Source organism: Vombatus ursinus, unplaced genomic scaffold, assembly GCF_900497805.2.
Source record: "Vombatus ursinus unplaced genomic scaffold, bare-nosed wombat genome assembly UNPS02014798.1, whole genome shotgun sequence".
NCBI lineage: Eukaryota > Metazoa > Chordata > Mammalia > Diprotodontia > Vombatidae > Vombatus > Vombatus ursinus.
In genome coordinates, this window is record NW_020954576.1 from 17973223 (window position 1) to 17995581 (window position 22359).

A 22359-nucleotide genomic window follows, 5' to 3' on the forward strand; every position below is an offset into this window, starting at 1 on the left:
AAAAGTAGTCACTGTTGGATAGTAATGTGGTTGTAAGTATCAGCGTTGGTCTAAGGGCTCTAGTAATTGAGAAGTCACTTGCTGGTCCTTTTACTGAAATGACTGGGAGCAACCCAGTTGGGGAAAATCAAGTTATATGTATTGTTATTATATATTATATACTATTATAATATTTGTAATGTATTAGGGAAGTTGGTGTTATAAAGGGAGACAAGTTAATATGTTAACAAATTCATTTATTACAATTCAAAATATGAAGTTTAAATTAGTCAATGTAATTTATTGGATATGTGAAGCATTTATTAACAGATATAAAGGTACAAGATGCTGGGGATTTTAAAACTTATTAGAAATGCACAATGTTTATTTTATTTATTTATTATTGTTTTATTTTAAAAATCTGATAAGAATATTATTGTACTGATATGGCACATATCTTCTGCACATAGTAGATGATTAATAAGTATTTGCCATTGTGATACTTATAAGGGATATAAAATGGATATTTAACTCAAGCAAATCTGTGAAGTTTTCATTGCTGTCCACTAATAAAATATCTGTAAGTATCAATCACCCTTTGACAGGAAGATGAGTCTGCTTCTTGGCTCTTAGCCTTAGGTTACTCTGAGGCCAAGACAGTGACTACAGAGGACCCAAAACAAAGTTAGTATGTGTTTACTTCAATAGACACAAATTTACTAAGCATTTATAAAACACAGAAGGCAGGGAAGGGAGGCCAGAATGAGGGTGATCAACTGGGAAAATAGGCAGCATTTTAGGGCAAAACGCAGCTTCAAATAGTGAGGCAATGTGAGAAGACAGGAGACTGTGTTCAGAAACTAGAATTCCAGAGTCCAAGAATACTTTTCAGTGATGATGAAATCTAAGGTATGACCTTGCCTAGGAGGAGCTGATTTACAGCTGAGAGGGAGATCATGGGAGTTAAGAAAGCTGATGAACTGTGCAGTTGGGTGTTAGTTCTTAAATGTGAATATTGAAGTCACCAATGGTGACTGCAGTGATTGGGGTGAAGAACAAAGAAAATACTGAGCCAGGTGCCCAAGTCATTAAAAGAGGATGGATTGGGGAGTGGACCCAAGTTGGTGGAGAAGAGCTAGAAAGTTGCCTGAGCTCTCCCCAGTTTCCCTCAGAAACAATATTAAATCAAGCTTTTAAATGGATTCTCAAGCAACAAAATACATAAAAAGATGGAATGAAACAATTTTCCAGCTTAAGATAATTTAGAAGAACTTCAGGAAAGGTCTGTCTCACTTGGGTAAAAGGGAGCACAGCCCAGTGTAGATGGCATCTGGGCAAGACAGCAGGAGGCTGTTAGCCGCAGCACAGATCAGCAACTCCTAGCTCAGCAGACTGGTGGTGCAGCAGGTCAACTGTGAGGCCTCCAGCCTCAGTGCAGAAGGCATACTGCCAGCCCTGGAACCCCAGCACAACAGGTGTGACCAGGCAAGGCCAACCTCAGTGCAATGGGTAAGCTGCTAGCACCTGCAATCCCAGCATGAGAAGCTTGGGACAGTACCCTTTGTGCCCCAGGAGCAGAGCTCAACTTTTTAAATGAGCAAAAAATAAAAAAAAAGTCCTGACAATAAAAAGCTACTATAGTGACAGGGAAGATCAATACACAAACTTAGAAGAGGACAACAATGTCAAAATGCCTACATGTGAAGCCTAAAACGGGTCTCAAGCTGAAAAAGTTCTGTTGGAAAAGCTTAAAAATGATTTTAAAAATCAAGAAAGGTAGAGGAAAAATTGGGAAAAGAAATGAGAGTTATACAGGAGAATTATGAAAAAAGTCAACAGCTTGGAAAAGGAAGCACACAAACTGACTGAAGAAAACAACTTAAAAAATAGAATTGGCCAAATGGGAAAAAAATCCACTGAAGAAAACAACTCCTTAAAAAGCAGAATTGGCCAAATGGAAAAAAGAGGTACAAAAGCTAACTGAAGAAAATAATTCCTTAAAAATTAGAATTGGGCAAGTGGAAGCTAGTGATTCTATGAGACCCCAAGAATCAGTAAAAAAAATTTTTTTAAAAATGAAAAAATAAAAGAAAATGTAAAATACCTCATTGGAAAAACAAACAACCTGGAAAATAGATCCAGGAGAGATAATTTAAGAATTATCGGACTACCTGAAAGCCATGATAAAAAAAAAAAAGAGCCTGCATAGCGTCTTTCAAGAAATTATCAAGGAAAACTGCCTTGATATCCTAGAACCAGAGGGTAAAATAGTCATTGAAAGGATCCACTGATCACCTCCTGAAAGAGATCCCAAAATGAAAACTTCAAGGAATACTGTAGTCAAATTCCAGAACTATCAGGTCAAGGAGAAAATATTGCAAGTAACCAGAAAGAAACAACCCAAATATCAACGAGCCACAGTCAGGATTATACAGAACTTAGCAGCTTCTACATTAAAGAACTGGAGGGCTTAGAATATGATATGGGCTTAGATTAGAATATGATATTCCCTAAGGCAAATGAGCTTGGATTACAACCAAGAATCAACTACTGAGGAAAACTGAGCATAATCTTTCAGGGGAAAAATGGTCATTCAATGAAATACGGACTTTCAAACTTTTCCTGATGAAAAGACCAGAGCTGAATAGAAAACTGGATTTTCAAATACAAGACTCAAGAAAATCATAAAAATGTAAACAGAGAAGAAAACAAAGCCATGCTATTCAATATGATTAAACTGTTTACATCCCTACACAGGAAGATGATACTTACAACTCTTGAGAACCATATCTCTATTACGGCAGTTAGAAAGGGTATACTTAGACAAAAGGTGTGGGTATAAGTCAACTTTGATGTGATGATATAAAAAATTAAGGGGTCAATAAAAGTATTGTACTGGGAGAAGAGAAAAGGGGGAGGCAGAATAGGGTATATTATATCACATAAAGAGGCACAAAAAATCTATTAATAAAGGGAAAGAAGTTTGAAACTTACTCTCATTGGATTTGGCAGAAAGAGGGAATAACATACATACTCAGTTGGGTATAGAAATTTATCTTACTCTGTAAGGAAGTAGGAAAGGAAATGGGAAAGAAAAGGAAAGGGGGGGCTTATAGAAGGGAGAACAGAAGAAAGGGCAGAAGTAGGAGGGAAAAGGAGAAAGAAAAGGGGGGGACTGATAGAAGGGAGGACAGATTGAGTGAAGTGGTGATCAGAAGTAAAACACTGGTGAGGAGAGGGACAGGGTGAAAGGAGAGAGAAAAATATAAACGGGAAAAATAGGATGGAGGGAAATAACACAGTAATCATTACTATGAATGTGAATGGAATGAATTTTGGTATCTCAACTGGGAAAAGTCAAAAGATAGAAAGAAAATTTTAGACCAATTTCCCTAATGAACATTGATGCAAAAATTTTAAATAAAATATTAGCAAAGAGATCATGGCAACTTATCACCAGGATAATATATTATGACCAGGTGGGATTTATACTAGGAAAGCAGGGTTGGTTCAATATTAGGAAAATTATCAGCATAATTGACCATATCAATAACAAAACTAACAGAAATCATATGATTATCTCAACAGATGCAGAAAAAGCTTCTGACAAAACATAGTACCCATTCCTATTAAAAACACTAGAGAATATAGGAATACATGGAGTTTTCCTTAAAATGATAAGTAGCATCTAACTAAAACCATCAGCAAGCATTATATGTAATGAGGATAAGGTAGAAGCTTTCCCAATAATATCAGGGGTGAAACAAGGATGCCCATTATCACCACTATTATTTAATGTTGCACTAGAAATGTCAGCTTTAAAAAGAAGAAGAAAAAGAAATTGAAGGAATTAGAATAGGCAATGAGGAAACAAAACTATCACTCTTTGCTGATGGTATGATGGTATACTTAGAGAATCCTAGAGAATCAACTAAAAAACTACTTGAAACAATTCACAACTTTATTAAAGTTGCAGGATATAAAATAAACCCATATAAATAATTATCATTTCTATGTATTACTAACAAAGTCTAGCAGCAAGAGATAGAGAAATTCCATTTAAGATAACTATAGACAATATAAAATATTTGGGTGTCTACTTTCCAAGACAAACTCAGGAACTATATGAACACAATTACAAAACACTTTTCACACAAATAAAGTCAGATCTAAATAATTGGAAAAATATTAGTTCCTCATGGGTAGGCCAAGCTAATACAATAAAAATGACAAGTCTACCTAAATTACTTATTCAGCACCATACCAATCAAGCTATCAAAAATGTATTTTATAGAGCCAGAAAAAATAAAATTCATCTGGAAGAACAAAAAGTCAAGAATATAAAAGAAATTAATGAAAAAAATGCAAAAGAAGGTGCCACTAGCTGTACCAGATCTAAAACTATATTATATAAAGTGGCAATCATCAAAACTATTTGGTACTGATTAAGAAGTAGAGTGGTGGATTAGTGGAATAGGTTAGGTACATAAGACACAGTAGTAAATGACTATAGTAATCTATTGTTTGATAAACCCAAAGACTCCCGCTTCTGGGATAAGAACTCACTTTTTGACAAAAACTTCTGGGAAAACTGGAAAATAGTTTGGTAGAAACTAGACATAGACCAATATTTCACACTCTATACCAAGATAAGGTAAAAATGGGTACCTAATTTAGACATAAAAGGTGATACCATAAGCAAATTATGAGAGCAAGGAATAGTTTACCTGTCAGATCTATGGAGAAGGGAAGAATTTATGACCAAACAAGAGGCAGAGAACATTATGAAGTGCAAAATGGATAATTTTGATTATATTAAATTAAAAAGTTTTTGCACAAACACAACCAACGCAACCAAATTAAAAGGAAAACAGAAAGCTGGGAAATACTTTTTAGAGCCAGTGTTTCTGATAAAGGCCTCAGTTCTAAAATATATAGAGACCTGAATCAAATCTATAGGAATACAAATCATTCCCCAATTGATAAATGGTCAAAGGACATGAACAGTCAGTTTTCAGGTGAATAAATTAAAGCTATCTATAGTCATATGAAAAAATGCTCTAAGTCACTATTGGTTAGAGAAATGCAAATGAAAACAACTCTAAAGTACCACCTCACACTTATCAGATTGGCTAATATGAAAGAAAAGGAAAACGATAAGTATTGGAGAAGATATGGGAAAAGCGGAACACTAATACATGATTAGTAGAGTTGTTAACTCATCTAACCATTCTGGAGAGCAATTTGGAACTATGCCCAAAGGGTTATAAAACTATACATACCCCTTTATTCATCAATATCATTACTAGGTCTGTAGCCTAGTGAAATTATGAAAAAGGGAAAAGGAGCCACATGTACAAAAATATTTATAGCAGCTCTTTTTGTGGTGGCAAAGAATTGGAAATTATGGGGATGCCTTCAGTTGGGGAACAGCTGAACAAGTTGTGGTAAATGAATGTAATGGGACACTGTTCTATAAGAAATGATGAGCTGGTGAATTTCAGAAAAAAAAAAACCTAGCCAGACTTATATGAAGTGAGCAGAACCAGAAGAACCTTGTACACAGTAACAGCAACACTGTGTGATGATCAACTATGATAGACAGCTCTTCTCAGCAGTACAATAATCCAAGACAATTTCTAAAAGATTTGTGATGCAAAATGCTAACCACATCCAGAGAAAGAACTATGGTGTCTGAATGCAGATTGAAGCATACTGTTTTCACTTTTTTTTCTTGTGTTTTTTACTTTTTGTTATGATTCTTTTTTCAGAACATCACTAATGTGGAACTATATTTAACATGATTGTACATATATAACCTATATCAGATTGCTTGCTGTCTTGGGGAGGGGAGTAAGAGAGAAAAATTTGGAACTCAAAATCTTACAAAAATGAATGTTGAAAACATGTAATTGGAAAAAATAAAATAGTATTAAATGCAAAAAAGAGGATAGATTACTGATATTTCTATTGATTAAATGAAGCAATAAATGTGTAAGTACTTAGGTTCAAAAAAAGTGATATCTTAAATATAGGATAAAGGAGGTATGACCAGTGAAAAGGAAATCAATTAATGTTGATTATTTTGATTTATTTTTAGTTTGATTATAAGATTAAACTCCTTTCTTTAGGAAAAGCTAGCCCTAACCTAAACTAGACTAACATAGATAGTCTCTTAAGTGTAATTTACCTATAGATTTAGCGATTAGATAGATTAGAAGACTTTATCATTTAGTAGCAGGAGATTGGTAGTAGCAGGTAATTTAGAAGAATAAAATAATCATAAGATTATAAGGTTTTCTGAAAAGTCTGATTTTCCCTTTCTAGGAGAAAGGGGTGTTGACCAGAGGCTGCATTTGACCTTCTTGCCGTTCCTTGAACATGACACTCTCCCTCCCAACTCCATGGCTTTTCCCTGCATGTCCCCCTTGCCTGGAATGCTCTCCCTTCTCATGCTCACCTACTGGCTCACCTGGGTTCCTTTAAGGCTCAATACAAATCCCACTTTCTACAAGATGCCTTTTCTGGCTTCCCAGACTCTTCCTTTGCCCTACTCTGCTTCTGCCTTCCCTCTGAGATTATAACCTAATTTTACTGTGTCTATATATGTGCATATATAGATATAGATGTGTGTGAAGATAGAGTATGTATCTATGTATATATGTGTATATATACTATATGTATACTATATATATATAGTATATACATGGATGGAGAGAGAGAGAGAGAGAGAGACAGTGAGTTTTAGTTGTTTCAGTTGTGTCTAACTCTTCATGACCCCTTTTGGGAATTTTCATGGCGGGACATTGGAGTGGTTTGTCATTTCCATTTCCAGCTCATTTTATAGATAAGGAAATAGTCAAACAGGGTTAAGTGACTTGCCCAGGGTAATACAGCTAGTAAGTATTTGAGGCCAGATTTGAATTCAAGTCTTCCTGACTCCAGGAAGCTCTTTCTGTTGCACCACCAACTGTGCTCCTTCTCATATATACATACATATATACACATATATATATATATATGTACACACATACACAATATACACATATATACGTATATACACACATACATATACATATGTACACATACATACACATATATATGTACTACTATATCTACATATACATGTAGATACATAGATATCTTACACAATTATTTGTATATTGCATTCTCTGTTTAAATATGAGCTCCTTGAGGGCAAAGATCATGGTGGTTTTGGGTTTGTTTTTTTGCCTTTCTTTGTATCTCCAGAGCTTAGCTTGTGCCTGGCACATAGGAAGTGCTTAATAAATGCTTATTGTTGACTGACTGATAGCCACAGGTCAGGGTAAGTAACAAGCAGAGAAAAGCTCTTTGACTAAATTGTACTAAGGCTCTATTAGAATGGTAGCATTCAAGAGCCTTCTCACTTAATTGCATTAGGAGATGGGGAGGGCTGAGACGTATTGTGGCCTACTGGGTTCTGGAAATAAGTCTTTGTCGAGGGTGCCTCCAAGGTGAAGCCTATTCTCTTTGAACACCCGATGTCAAGGCTTAGCCAGAAATCTAGGGGCATAGACACTTTCCCAGGTGCAGACCCCTCATTGAGAAAATTCTGCTGCATTAATTAAATCTGCAAAGGATTAAGTGATTGGTGCCAGCTGAGGGGTGGTCATGTAGAGGTGCACATACTACAGTTAATTCATCAGTAAACAGATTTTTGTCCCATTAAGGGTTATAATTATTCTGTGCAGTGCATTATGACTCCATTACCTAATGACAGCTCTCTACAATTACGTACCCCCATGGTGGGGGATGAACACAGCCATCCCGGCAAGGAGCAGATGAAGAGATAATCATGCTCCATGTGATTAGCATTTGGAGATCCCACTGTTTGAGGGTATGGGGTGTGAGGAAGCTTGGCTATGAACATACTCATCCTGACAATACTGGGCCCTAGAATGGCAACTCCTATAGGGTGAGAGATTATAAGTAGGAATGGTGCATTGGTACAAAAGACATCAGATTGAGTCCTACAGGGATGCAAAGAAGCGTATTTGGTCGTGCTCCAATATCCAGTCTAAAATCTAGTGCTGACAGAAGATCTTCCCTAAATGTCACAATCCAATTGCAATTCCTGTCTAAGAGGATGGAGAAGGTAACAGCCAATAAGCAGGAGGTCTCTTAGAGCTCCAAATTAAAGAATTCTTTGTAATTTATTACACAAAAGTAAGGAAATTAGGAGATAGAGGGTAGAGTATGGTAATAAAATGGAGTTAAGTTTTGGACGTGTTGATTTTGAGATGACTATGGAATGTCAAGGTGGAGATATGTATGCAATCAATTAATCAACAAACAAGTATTTATCATGTTCTCTGTTCCAGGAATACTATTAGATGCTAGGAATACAAATATTTAAAAAATAAAGCAATCCCTACTTTCAAGTAGCTTACATTCTACTGGGTAAGACAAGTACATATATGAGTATATATGGGATAAATATTAAAACAATAAATACAAAGTAGAGATGATGTCAAGGAAGAATATAACAATACAAGAGAGCTACAAAGTATGATGGTAGTTTAGAAAAGGGAGAAATCACTACACATTGTTGGCATCAGGGAAGGCTTTGTAGAGAAGGTGACATTTGAGGGAGACCTTAAAAGAGAAGAACTTTCCAATTAACCCAACATTGATGGTACACTTGTTTGGTGGAGAAAAGGGCAGAGAAATAGTGATGGTGATTCAATCAACATTAATTAAGTGCCTACTATATGCCTGGTGATGTTCACAGACTCTCATGGTCTATTTCTAGACCTATTATTCTCCAGGAGCAGTCATCCAGCTTTGCAGCAGGGATACTCTGTGTGTTACCTGGAAACTCCAAGAATTTAGTAACTTCAGAAAACAGCTGCCAAGGCAATAAAATGAGATTAGAGAAATGAGGGGAAATAGATAAGCTAAATATAGGATAGAAAAATCCATCGAAAACAACTTAAAAGAGGCCAATAATGAAATCTAAAAGATTTAAAATAAACCAGACTGGTTAGAGAATTAGGTGGTTCTATATAAGATAATTTAAATGATTTCTGTTGGATTAGCTTTTGCTAATGGTGGTGTTTGTGAATTTATATCAGGGTGATTCTTTTGCCTGGGGAAAAAAACTGAGCATCCATTGCAGATATTAGGAATCCTCACATCCTCCTATGAGGCAGGTAGGAATAGGATTAATATAATTTAATAGGGAAACTGGAACATATGGACACAAAGAGTGTTTTTGGATTGTTTTAAAAATGTTTTATAGTTAGTGGCATCAGTAAAATATTTCAATACACAAAAATATTATATTTGAAGCCATAATGCCCATAATTTATAGTTAATATAAAATGTCTATATTAATTTTAATAATTTTTGAGGGGATGACATTTGGATCTGTGATCTCATTAGTATGGAGAACTCCCTCAGTCAAGCCCATGCAAAAGGGAAACTCTGTTAAGGGTATTACAGAATTGCCTACAACACCAAGATGTCTACTAACTTGCCCATTGCCACGTAGTCACCCTGTGCCAAAGGGCTGTTTTGTATCCAGCTCTTTCAGACTCTAAGGCTAGCCCTCAATTCAACATTATACCACACTGTTTCTCTCTTCTTTGAAATAAGATAAAACAGCTACATTCTGTTTGTTTTCATGCATTCTGTCTTTTAAGTATTTTTTTCAGATTTCATTGTTGCTATTATTTTTACATAGTGGTAGACTGCGTATGTTGCTTTTATTTTCCTTTCTCACCCAAACATCTGTAAATGTGTTTCCTTCCTTATCCAACAGAAATCTCAGACCCCTCTAAAGAGATTTTCCTAAAAAAAAAGTCATTGAATCAGGACTAGAATTTTTGATTGTGGAGCCTTGTCTAAAACATCAAGGAATAAAATGTTTCCGCTGAAGGGGAAGAGAATAGAAAAAGTACATTGTCATAAGATACAATCCTAAGAATTTGTGGTGTGTCCTAGGGCTGTCTGACTCTGTGATGCTCACTCATGTTATTCTCTGACTTCACATGGCTGGATAGGAGGCCAGGGCAGAGACGATATGAGGTACCCCTACCCAACATTCGCTTCAAATTCCTTAAATCATCCATTTTCCCTGCCAATGCTCTGTTTAAAAAAAGGGGGTTGGGCAGTTAGGTGGCACAGTGGATAGAACACCGGCCCTGCAGTCAGGAGTTCAAATCTGACCTCACATATGTACTAGCAGTAGCATTTACTCGATGAGGGTCTGTACGTATGAAAGTGTCCATGCGCTTAGATTTCTAGCCAAGCCTTGACATTGGGTGTTCAAAGAGAAGGATCGCCTCCCCTCCCTCAAACTCTACCAAAACAAAACAAGACAAAACTAAATCTCCCAAAACAACAATTAGTAGCTTGCAGATTTTCTAGGCATATATCTCCTAATTCACTCTAAGATGGAAAGGAATTTGTGATATCCTAGAACTAAAGCTGGACAGAACCTCAGAGGTCATCTCGTCCAACTGCCTCATTTTTCAGGAGAGGAAACTGAGACCCAGAGAGATTGATTTGAACAGGATCACACAGGTTACTGAGTCAGAGGAATGATTTTAATCCAGATCCTCTGACTCAAGATCTGTGTTCTTTCTAATGTCCCATATAATCAAGCTCCTCAAATGACAATAAATCTTGGGCATTTGTTAAAATGACAAGGGTAGGCAAGATGATCTCCAATGTAACTTCCAGTTCTAATAGCAATGATTTTATAAGAGGAAACTAGGACCTATGGTTTATGTAGCCATCTTCCCCTAGCATTCCAAAGATATAAGTTAAACTGGATCCTGTCTTCTATTCTTACTCATTTTGGAATCTGTAAGATAAAGACACTAAGTGCCACACACACAAAACTAAATTGGTTAGTAAGGTCAGACTCAAGTATCCTGACTTCCATCCACATGTTCTTCCCATTGGGCCACTCTTTTTCTCAGACCACTATTCCATATAATACAAAGCTAAGTTCCAGGTATAATTAATTCACCACCACAGAAGAAAAACTCAAAAATTAAGCTTCATAGATCAAAGAAAACACTTAATTGTTATTTTGTTTTAGTTATTGAAATTCCCATCTGTAGATGTACAAATCACCTCCTGGAAGGACATCTGATGGCTTTTATAACCCAAGACACATTAAACCTCTCAAATGTTGATATGTTCAACGGGGGACAAGTAGAAACCTATTTTGTAGGGTGGTAGTTTTGATATAGTGGAAAGCACACTAGATTTAGAATCAAAAGACTTGGGTTTCCAATCCTCATTCTGCCACTTCTGACTGTGTAATATTGAGTAAGTCACTTGACCCTTCTTTGACTCAGTTACTTCATCTGTATAATGGGGATAATAATACCTGTACCAGTACCACCTACCTCATAGAGTTGTTAAAAGGATAAAGTGAGTTAATGCATGTAAAGTAATTTATAAAGCAGTGTAAGATCACAGATTTAGAACAGGATAAGAATTTAAAGGTTGGATTTAAGTGCTTTTTATCACCATGGAAGACGAAACAGAAGTAAAAAATCTTTAAATTTAGCAGGTAAAATTAGGTTAGATATTAAGAAAGAACTTCTCAAGAATGGAGATATTCCACTGGATAGGAAAAGGAGCCTAATTTTTCTGTAACATTCTAAAAAAAAAAAGAGGATGGATCCTCATCAAACAGATGGTTTAGGGATGGGATAGTTCTAACTAAAAAACATAATAGAATATGCTTCAGTATGTCCTACAGTCCCACTGAAATAAGAAGAGCACTCAGTACTTTGAGTTGAGGTGCCAACTGGGTGTAATGACCTTGCTTTTTTTAATTTAAGACTCATGAACTAATCTCTGTACTATCCCTCCAGTTTTAGGTGGACTATTTCTTCAGTAATTCCTGGACAGTTGAATGTTCCTTTTACTTGTATCAATTAGCATAGGATCCAAATGTTCCCTAGGAAACCATCCATATTGACTTTAGAGCATTCTTGTATTCCTTTTCCTAAGAGAATATACTCTGCTATAAAACCATGCTGTTACCATGCTGCTCTTTGTAAAGCCCATATTTGAGCATGGGAACTAACAAAACAACCAAGTCCTAGATGAAGTCAGATGAATTGCACAATGTGAGCTTGAATTTTGATCCCATTTTTATTAATTTACACAGAGGCTTAAGACACATTGCACTCTACCACCTCCATCCATTTAGAAAAGGTAAAAGAGAATGTGAACAATTTATCAATAACATGCTGTAGGCATAGTGCACATTACAACCTTTCAGGACCCCAAGGATCTAAATTAAGAACAAACAATGAAATGTATACTTTCCTACCCTTATCAGAACTCTTTTCCCTAGTCTGCCTATAGTCTTGACTTTATTCAAAACCTACTGCTCATTAAAAATAACAATGATTATAGGAGACCCAAAGCACTTAAATTATTTAAAGAAACCTGTCTCAACTATGCTTATCTCCTATCAGACAGGATAAAAGGCATCCAATTCTGTGAGCATTTCTCTGTAAATAAGAAAGTCTAGTTTCTCAGTAAAACTGGTCCCTGATGTATCAAAGAGGCGTAATGAAATATTTATGTACACATGATCAAGTTGTCAAATATTTAGCACCAAAGAGTTGTTAGGGCAGGGATTCTTAAACTTTTTTTTTTTTTTTGTATAATGGACTCCTTTAGTAGTTTGGTGAAGTCTATGGACTTCTTATCAGAATGACTTTCAATGCATAAAATAAAATACATAGGATTACAAAGGAAACCAAGTATACTGAAAGACCATTTTAAAAATATTTTTTTAAAAAGTCAAGTTAAAAAATAAGGTCAAGAACCCCTATGTTAGAGATTAGAGATTCCCTGTAGCATCCAGAAGGGCTACAAGATTACACATCTCCATTGCTTTGCTCAGTTGCTCTTTCGAAGGTCATTGATAATCTCCTTATTGCTGATGACAATCTTCTCAATTCTTTTCCATCTTGATCACATTGCCATGTTTGACATTATTGACTAACTCTTCCTCATTGGCACTCATTCTCAGTCTCAGTTACTGGTTCTTCCTTCTCCTCCCCCCCCCCCCCACCCATTTGTGCATCCTTCCCCACTAGAACATCCCCCACCCTGCCCAGTGCATGGCATATGGTAGACGCTATATAATGCTTATTTCCTTCCCTTCTAGTTCCCCCATCCCACCCCAAGGTCCATCTTTGGCTCATTTCTCTCTCTACACTCTCTCCCTTTGATATTCTGATCTACTCTCATGGCTTTAATGATCTCCTCTTATAGATGGGTCTCCAAACTCTGTAAAATGATTACAGTGCCTCTGGGGCTCCTTCCAGCTGTAGATTCAGGGCTCTGCTCCTATGATCCTGAACTCTTTCCCCAGTGTTGACCTCCCTTGAACTCTAGTTCTTCATTTTGGACTGCCTACTAAAATTAAAATCAACAAAGTCAATTCAATTCAACAACCATTTACTAAGTGCCTACTATGCACCAAGACATCACCATCTGGATTTTCCAGGATGTTTCAACTTCCATCATTTTCAAATATAACTCATGACCTTGGCTGGAAACCACTCGTCCCTCCTTCTAACTTCCCTCTCTGTTGATATCACCATTCTTCCAGTTACTCAGGCTATGTATATATATTTTACAATCATCTTGTTCTTCTCCCTTTCCCTCTCTAACTCTAATGACATATGTTAGAATTTTTGAGTCTTTGCCCATCCTATTCAATATGCCTTGTGAGATCCTACTCAGCAGGAATGATGCAGTGAATAAAGAGCCAGCATCAGAATCAGGAACACCTGGACACTGAAAGAAATTGGCTTTGTGACTATGGGCAATTCACTTAATCTCTTACTGCCCCCTAGGAAACTGAGCATATAAATTGCAGAACACTTACCACTGAATTAATTGAAGAAGTTTTCCTCACTTAAGGTTCCCTAAATCAATGAAATAATAGATTCAGACCTATCCTTCAACATCCAGGTCAAATGCCACTTCCTACATAAAGTCTTTATTGATTTGCCTAGCTGGAAATTAGCTTTTCTTTCTCTAACTTTGTAGAGTATTTTACACTTGTCTTATGTTATTATTGTATATTATTTTGGAATACAGTTATTAAAAATAACCATCAAACAATATTTTGTGTTCCGGCTTATCTGCCTATGTATTGTATCCTCCGGCCATGCTGCTTGAAGGCAAGGATCAGATCTTAATTCTTCTTCTTCTCCTCCAAGTGTTTGTTATGTTTTGTTGTTCAGTTGTTTTTCAGTCCTGTCCAACTCTTTGTGACCTCATTTGGAGTTTTCTTGGCAAAGATACTGAAGTTTGCCATTTCCTTCTCCAGCTCATTTCACAGATGAGGAAACTGAGGCAAAAACAGGGTTAAGCGATTTGCTCCAGGTAACATAGCTAGTGACTGAGGCCAATTCGAATTCAAGTCCTCCTGACTCCAGGCCTGGCTCTCTATCTACTGAGCCACCTAGCTACCCATTTGTTTACAGGTAGTGATTGTCTACTAAACGAATGAACAAATAAAAGAACCACCCAGAAAAGTTACTAACGGGATTGGTTTTAAGTGAGTCTGCCAGATAACTACTTTAGATGACTAAATCCCAAAGGTGAATCTGGATCTTCTTCAAGCCTCTATATTTTTCTTGGGCTATACTGGCATATAAATTAAAAGTGTAAGAGGAATCAGTCCGTTATTTTTCCCATAAATGGATAATTCATGTACACTTATGACTCATACTTTATCTGGTAAAAAATAAAACAAAACACCTAGTCTAAGTCAATGGAATATAGAAAAGACGCATGCAGTATATGTTATTCCAGTTTTATTGATGATCTAAAGAGGAATAAACATTTTAAAAAATAGGATATATTACTAAGGAGGACACATTTTCCCCTGTAAAATTTCAAAGGAGGCACTGATAGAATTGAATACATTCTGTAGAGGGTGAGCAGAATGATAGAGTCTGGAAACCAGGGCAAAGGATGAATGGTTGAAAGAAAGAGCGATACTTAACTTGGAGAAACCTAGGAGAGATGGTCTTTAAATATTTGAAAAGCCATCATTTTGAAGAAGTTATGGACTTATTCTATGTTCCTTTAGAGCCCAGAACTGGGATCAATATGTAAAAAGGTGCGCGGAGGCAGATTTTGGCTCAACCTAGGAAAGAATTTCCAAAAAAAGCAGAGCTGTTCAACAACAAGAGGTGGCATGAAAATGAGTGTTTCCTCAGTTTCTAGAATCCTTTAAAACAGAGGCTTGGTGATCGTGTTTCACAAATGTAAAGGGAATTCCTGCAGTAAATGAAGTAGGAAGACTCTATCATTCTCATTTTCCACACTCCATGGTGAAGAACACTTTTATAATATCCATGATAAAGAGTAAGAAAACAAACCATAGAGATGTAATTAAGTGTGTGCGAGGACCAGCCACACTTAAGGATCTGATCCTTAGAGCAGCTACAAAGGTCTCTGGCGGCTGCTACCCCACATAGGGGATTGGGTGACCTTGCATCTGGAAGCATGTGATGAAGTGTAATGGAGGGGTTCTGCTCCTGATACAGAACATATGTGAGTATTCTGTGAATGTTTTTCCTGCTGGCTAGCTGAATTTTAAAGAAAAGCCTTTTTTTATTTATTTACTGAGCTAGAATTGAGAGTGCTTACAAAAGCCTCCAATGGAGGAATTTAATCTTTCTTTTTGCTAGTGATAATTGAGATAAGGACTGCTGCATCTCTCAAATGAATCAATCAGTTGTAGGCTTTAGACTAAGTACGAAAAAGTCCTTGATCAATTTTGATGACCTTGAAAATGATTAGGTGACCCGGACTGACTTTACATAGCAAATGTGTTTTGATTGGTTGAGGAAGCTTGGTATGTTTTGTATAAAAACAGCAGACCCATTCAAAACTCAAGAGATGTGAATGTCTAGTAGACAGTGGTGGAAGTCTCCAGGCAAACCTCTGAGAAGGAATTATACTGGGGACAGAACAACCCTGGTCTCAGTCTCAGTCTCTGTTTCTTCTCCTCTCTGTCTCTTTGCCCAGAAGAAGGCCCTGTGAGCTTTTGAAGAACAGAAGATTTGCACTTTTTGTCAACGTCCTACCAGTACCTCTAGGACAGCCGACAGTAGTGTCTGAATCAGGAGTTGAGGATAGACTATATATGCAGATTCAAGGATCCATAAGAAGCCCAACAGAGAAGTTATATTATATGTAAAGGAAACATCCTAAGTATTAAAACAAAGAGTAGAAAAAGATTTTCAACAATCAAGAGATGAGAACATTTTCCCCAAAATTCTGTATGTACCTGTGGGAGAATGTGTCACAGAGTTTTTGGAGGAATGTTTTGTACCAACTGTTCTTACTATAGCACCTAAATAAAGATCCCTTTCTAATATCTCAGTCTGGCTGACAAATTTATATTTATTAATAATCAATAAGGAAGCATTCTAGTAGAAGCTCATGAGATATAGCATTACAAAAGCTACCCCCAACCACTCAGGCTACCCTTAAAATCCCAAGAGGGATGTAGCAGTAGCCTCTGGGGACCCAATCTGTGAATGAAGTCTTTAGCCCTCTGGGATGTAGACAGGAAGATTCCCCCCCCTTTTGTTCATTGCCTTGCAAATAGGAACTATTGGTTCCTTTAATGGAAACCATTACTCAATCTTAAAAAATAGCCACTAGGTGGTACAGAAGATGTAGGGCCATTGTGATACTTTCCAGGCTGATAAGTTTCCTGCCAAGATGAGGTATGAATTGCCCATTCTGCCTTAAGCAGCCTGCGCTTTACCCAGTGGGTATTTTACTTGCAGTTGTATTATAATAAATAGATGTGATACATTCCTGTTGTAGTCTGCTATTCCTATTTTTTCATTTAGGATTTTTCAGGCTCTGCTGGTTCAGAAACAAATAACATATCTTATTTTTTTTCCTCCAAAGCAAAAATATTATTTCTTAAAAAAAGGTAATGTATTCATGTAGCAATGGCTGTGAACTTCAGTCATTTTTTTGTTGTTATCACACATATTTGTGAATGACCGTGGTTGCTACTGAAATATCTTGAAGATATTTAAATTAGGCTTGCCTTAATAATTAGGGTGTGAAACTTTTTCTTATGCAATGGAGTAATTCAATGATCAAATCCAACATTTACATGGATGCAATAGACAATTACTATTGTGTTTCCTTCAAGACAAAATGTTCTGATCCTCCCTGGCTGGTAGTATACTCCTCCTAAAACCACCTTATATTCGATTTGTACATATTTTGTATATACATATAGATATATATCTTGTTTCCTCCATTAGAATGAAAGCTTTTGAGGGTAGGAATTGGGCTTTTCTTTCTTTCCATCCTTTTTTCCTTCCTTCCTTTCTTCTTTCCTCCCTCACTTCCTTTTTTATCCCCAGTGCTTGGCACCGTACCTGTCACTTTGGGAACTTTTGATAAATGCTGTTGACAGACTGACATGTTGATGAAGTTAGCACAAAGCTACCCAATCTAAGTGAAACTATAAGCTTAAGTGAATGGAACAGTTGTGCCAGGTTGCCCAGTTTGTGACTAGCATGACCTGACACTACAATGTTACATGACTGGGAAATTATTATAATGTTCATGTTCATCACAGGCTGAGAACATTTGCAATGATCTGGGCCCAAGGAGACCAGCAGGGCTCATCAATTCCATAGGAAATTTGTGGCCTTGACTAACTTTCAGAGCTATATAAAGAATGTAGCTTGCCTAAGTTCAAGGTAGTATCATGCTTCAAATATGGGAAATCCTTTGTTGTGCTGATGAGATCATGCAAGTGTGAAGAGAAGCAATAAAATTTTTAATACAGTTTTGATCTTGGTTTTTTAATCTGTTGTCCAATATCTCTTTGGTCTTCAAATATTACCCAAAAGGCAAAGGTCATTGATTCAGTCTTCAAATAGAATAATTAACTTGGAATTGAGGTATCTCATAAATGGATAAACCACCGATCCCAAGAAGGGTGAATGGATGCATTCAGGTGGCTTAGCATAAGCTTTCACCACTATTGGAAAAACCTCCTGTTCTATTGTCATTGATTTCTTTTAAGTAATATTTTCATATGTTTGTTTAGGCAGTATATTTAGAGATCTGTCAGGTCATTAAATTCATCTTCTATCCCATAATTAATGCCATCCTTTTCCTATTCCATCTTTTAACAAAAGGATTAAGGCATCATTAGCAGGGTGTGATGTAAAATAGATATCACTATTATAAAATTTTGGCTTTTGATCCAAACTCAAACCCTACCTCTCCTTGATGAGGTGGAATAAATGCATTATCAGGTATTTAATGGGGCTCTCACTGGGTACATGGTACTTATACTAAGTGCCAGGAGGTAAAAGAATAAAAATTAAAATAATCCTTGCTTTGAGGGGCTTTCATTCCAGTGGAAGAAAAGGGAACATAAGATACAAAGACAAACTCGCATAAACATAATAATGTAAGTTTACTATGGGAGAAAGTCAGACTGGAAACAGAGCTACAGGATTGAGCAGAAAAGACAATGTAAAGTACAATATACAAAACCATCACAAGTTAAACAGGTATATACAGGTACCAATTGCAGCTCACCTGGCATGCTGATGGATGACTGTGGTTGAGGTCCCAATGAGAAGACACTATGTCAACAGACTTTTTGGCCATGTTGAGCAAATTCATCCAACCATGGAAAAGTGACAAATGGAATGGTGCTGTTTCCGAATAATTAAGGCCTTCAGGAATGTTCTCCACCAGAGCAATTCTTAGAAAAGATTTTGAAGATAAAACATTTTAAAAACCGATTAAATATGAAGTGACAGATCTTTATGTGTACATGCAGATATATACATATGCAAACGTGCATTAGACCTTGAGCTTCTTGAGAGCAAGGACTGTTTTTTGCCTTTATATCTCCAATGCTTAGCATAGTGCTTGGCACATAGAAGGTATTTAATAAATGCTTGTTGGCTAACTGACATAATGAAAAGTCTAGCTTATAGTTTCTCAATTTATATTTTCCTCTAAAATTTGCACTATCTTCCTCAGACACTTCTTATTTCCTATTTGCTCATACACCGAGTTTCAGCAGTTCCTAATGTGTTTTCCACAATCTGCTGTCCTGTTTCAAAGAATCATAGGGTAAAATCTTGGGGGTGAATTCTCCAATAAATCTTTTTCTGTTTTTTTTTTCTTCTTCTAGTTTTGTATTAATTTGGAAACTTGTTCTAGAAAATTAGTGTACTCCCTGACGACTAATTTAGAAATGACTCCCATAACAGCAACAAGACATTTCTCTAGCTTGTCATCCTCTTATTCAGTATAGGCACTTATCAGGAGTTATTTTTATAATAGGTATTTTGGAAGTGTTTATCATGAGTATTGTAATATGAAATGACCAAATGACCTATACAATGATATTTCTTGCTGCCTTTTGATGCATTGCCCAACTGATCATGTGAACCAACTCTATTTGCCTCTCAAAGGAGAACTTGTAAGTCACCCTCCTATTTAGCTGCTGTGTCTTCTGATTTTATATATAGAGAGAATAAAAGCTTAGTATGACTCGGTTCCTCCAGTACTATATGCATTTATCAGTAATAAGACAAAAGCTCATAATTATCTTTAGTGTCAAATGACAATTCCCAAAGCATCCTTACCTATACAATAGACATCACCAATTATTCCCATTTACTTATAAATTAGAGTTTACAAAGTGACTTTTTACCATAACCTTGTGAGGCAGATAGTGCAAGTGTTTTTATACCCCACTTAGAGAGGAGAAGACCAAGAGTCATCAAGGTTAAATGGTTTGCTCTCAGTCACAGAGCTAATATGGGGCATCTTCTGATTATAATTCCGATGCTCTTTCCACTATGCTATGGTTCTGAATGGGCATCTACGTGTCCCAGTAGAGTGTCAGGCCTGGATTCAGGAAGATTCATTGTTCTGAGTTAAAATCTGTCCTCAGACACTTGCTAGCTGTGGAAACCTGGGCAAGTCACTTAATCCTGTTCGCCTCAGTTTCCTTGTCAGTAAAAATGAGCTGGAGAAGGAAATGGCAAACCACTCCAGTATCTTTGCCAAGAAAGCTCCAAATGGGCTCAGGAAGAATCAGACATGACTGGAAAACATGAACAGAAATGGTGCTGAACATCTCCTTTAGGTATGTACTATTCTCCTACATCAATTTCATGATTAGGGGATAATGTCCTTGTAAGTTATCAATAAGTGCTTAACTCTTAAAGAGATGCGTGCCTCATAGGTTGATGCCTAAAATTAGTAGAAAGAAGAGAGTTAACTTAATGTTCCCCTTTGAGAAGGTCCTATTGAATATCTGAGATGAGACAAGTATATAATGACTTCTTTAATGTCATTGCTAATAAAATCATTGAATAAGTATGACAGGCAATATTCCAATTAGCTCAATAGTTAGATGCAAAACTTTTTTTTCATTTTATTTATTTATTTATTTTGGCTAGGCAATGGGGTTAAGTGACTTGCCCAGGGTCACACAACTAGTAAGTAAGTGTTTTATGTGTCTGAGGCCAGATTTGAACTCAGGTCCTCCTGAATCTAGGGCTGGTGCTCTATCCTCTGCGCCACCTAGCTGCCCCAAAGTAAAACATTTCCAACCTAACTGAAGCCAAGTATCAATTTTCCATGCTTGTGGGGGATGGTCCAGGTAAAAAATACCCACAAATGATCCCCTATCTATTTCTACCCTTAAATTTCAACCACCTTTCTTTTACAAAGCAATTATTCATTCAACAAGTATTTATTATGCATCCTTATGTACTAGGTACTACGGACACAAAGCCAATAACAAAATAATCCCTGTCCTTGAGGCACTTACATTCTATTTACTTAATTCACAATGATAGCTCTTCTTTCTATAGGTTTTTTTTTTTTTTTTACAGCTGGCAAACTACTTTCCACAATAGATATACAGTTATGCTGAGATAGATATTAACAACATTATTATCCCCCCACTATACCACTGAGGAACTAGGGATAAGAGAGGTGAAGTTATTTGCCCAAGTTTACACAATTAGTAGGCATCACAGTAGGGATGTGAAATGCTGTTTTGCCTGACTATAACTCAAGCTTTGTTTACTAAACTGTGGTGTTTCTTAAATGACTTTTAGTTTGTTTATTAAATGAGAGAGAGAGAGAGAGAGAGAGAGAGAGAGTTAGAGTTTAGAAAGTAGAAAGATGGATTACTATGATGTTTACTTCTTTTCTTGTCAAAGTGCTGAAATGACCAAGAGGCATGCTAAGAGAAGAAAAGTAGGGGGCTGAGATAATTTATTGGATCTGTGATCTCACAAGTGTATATTCCCTTCTATGATGTAGATCTCAACCTATCCATTCCTGTCTATTCTATGTGGCTCTTGTTCAGGTGTCCCCATTAATCTAGCACAGAGGGTCCACTTTATGTGCTGTGGGTCTTCCTATACATCTCTAGACATTGGAAGGCTTCCTTTAGATCAGGAGTTCTTAATCTTTTTTTGTGTGTGTGTGTGTCATGAGCCCTTTTGGCTTTTTGGTGAAGTCTGTGACTCTGATTCTGTTTCTGTTTTTGTCTCTCTCCCTCTGTGTGTGTGTGTGTGTGTATGTTTTCACACACATATATTAATAATTGAAGGAAATGCTAAATTTCAGTTGAGGTTAGTGAAATTAAAGATGTAATTTTTGCCTATCCAAGCTAACATCTCCCCCAAATATATCCATAGCCCTTTTTTGTAGACCCAAGGTTAAGAACCTCTACTTTAGCTCTTTTGGATTTTTGTTTTATTTAGGCCCTCTTGTTTCATGGGAAAAAAACATGAAATAAAAAAGGTTATGTAAGCCAAAAGCTAACTAATACTTTTCCTGGGAAATGAAGAATTGTTGCTATCAAACTACCTCCAGAATAATGTAATGTTCATGCCTTAGAATAATGCATGAAAATTCCAAGTGGATTGTTCAGAAATACTTTTTATTATTGTTGATAGGAATATCCATTTCTCCAGGAATGCAATATTCCTGTCTTCTCTCCAAGTTCTACTGAACCATAGTTTCACAGAGTATCAATTATGAAGGCCTCTTAATCGGTAAAGTCAGTAGACCTTTAAAGGTAACTTGTTCTCATCCAGCCACATTCCTTTGCTTAGCTTAAAAGCTGTATAAAGGACAATAAATGGAAGTTGCCATATGGAAGTGAAACTTCAAGTGGTTTTCACAGGAGGGCACTAATGGGTCCCTGTGTCCCCACAGCCATATCCATAATGAAAACTACTGCTAGATAATAGAGTGATAAGCTTCCAAGTAACAAGAGTCATTTTTACTCTTAAC

General features: G+C 36.5%; 1 protein-coding gene across 1 annotated transcript in view; it reads right to left on the reverse strand.

The window, feature by feature from the left end:
* The window catches only part of LOC114050093 (inactive phospholipase D5), a 394466-nt gene that overhangs the window by 155162 nt on the left and 216945 nt on the right, over window positions 1-22359 (reverse strand). Inside the window, exon 3 of the mRNA XM_027871645.1 lies at window positions 18619-18787. Coding sequence (XP_027727446.1) covers window positions 18619-18787 — 169 coding nt within the window. The remainder of the gene's footprint in view (window positions 1-18618; window positions 18788-22359) is intronic.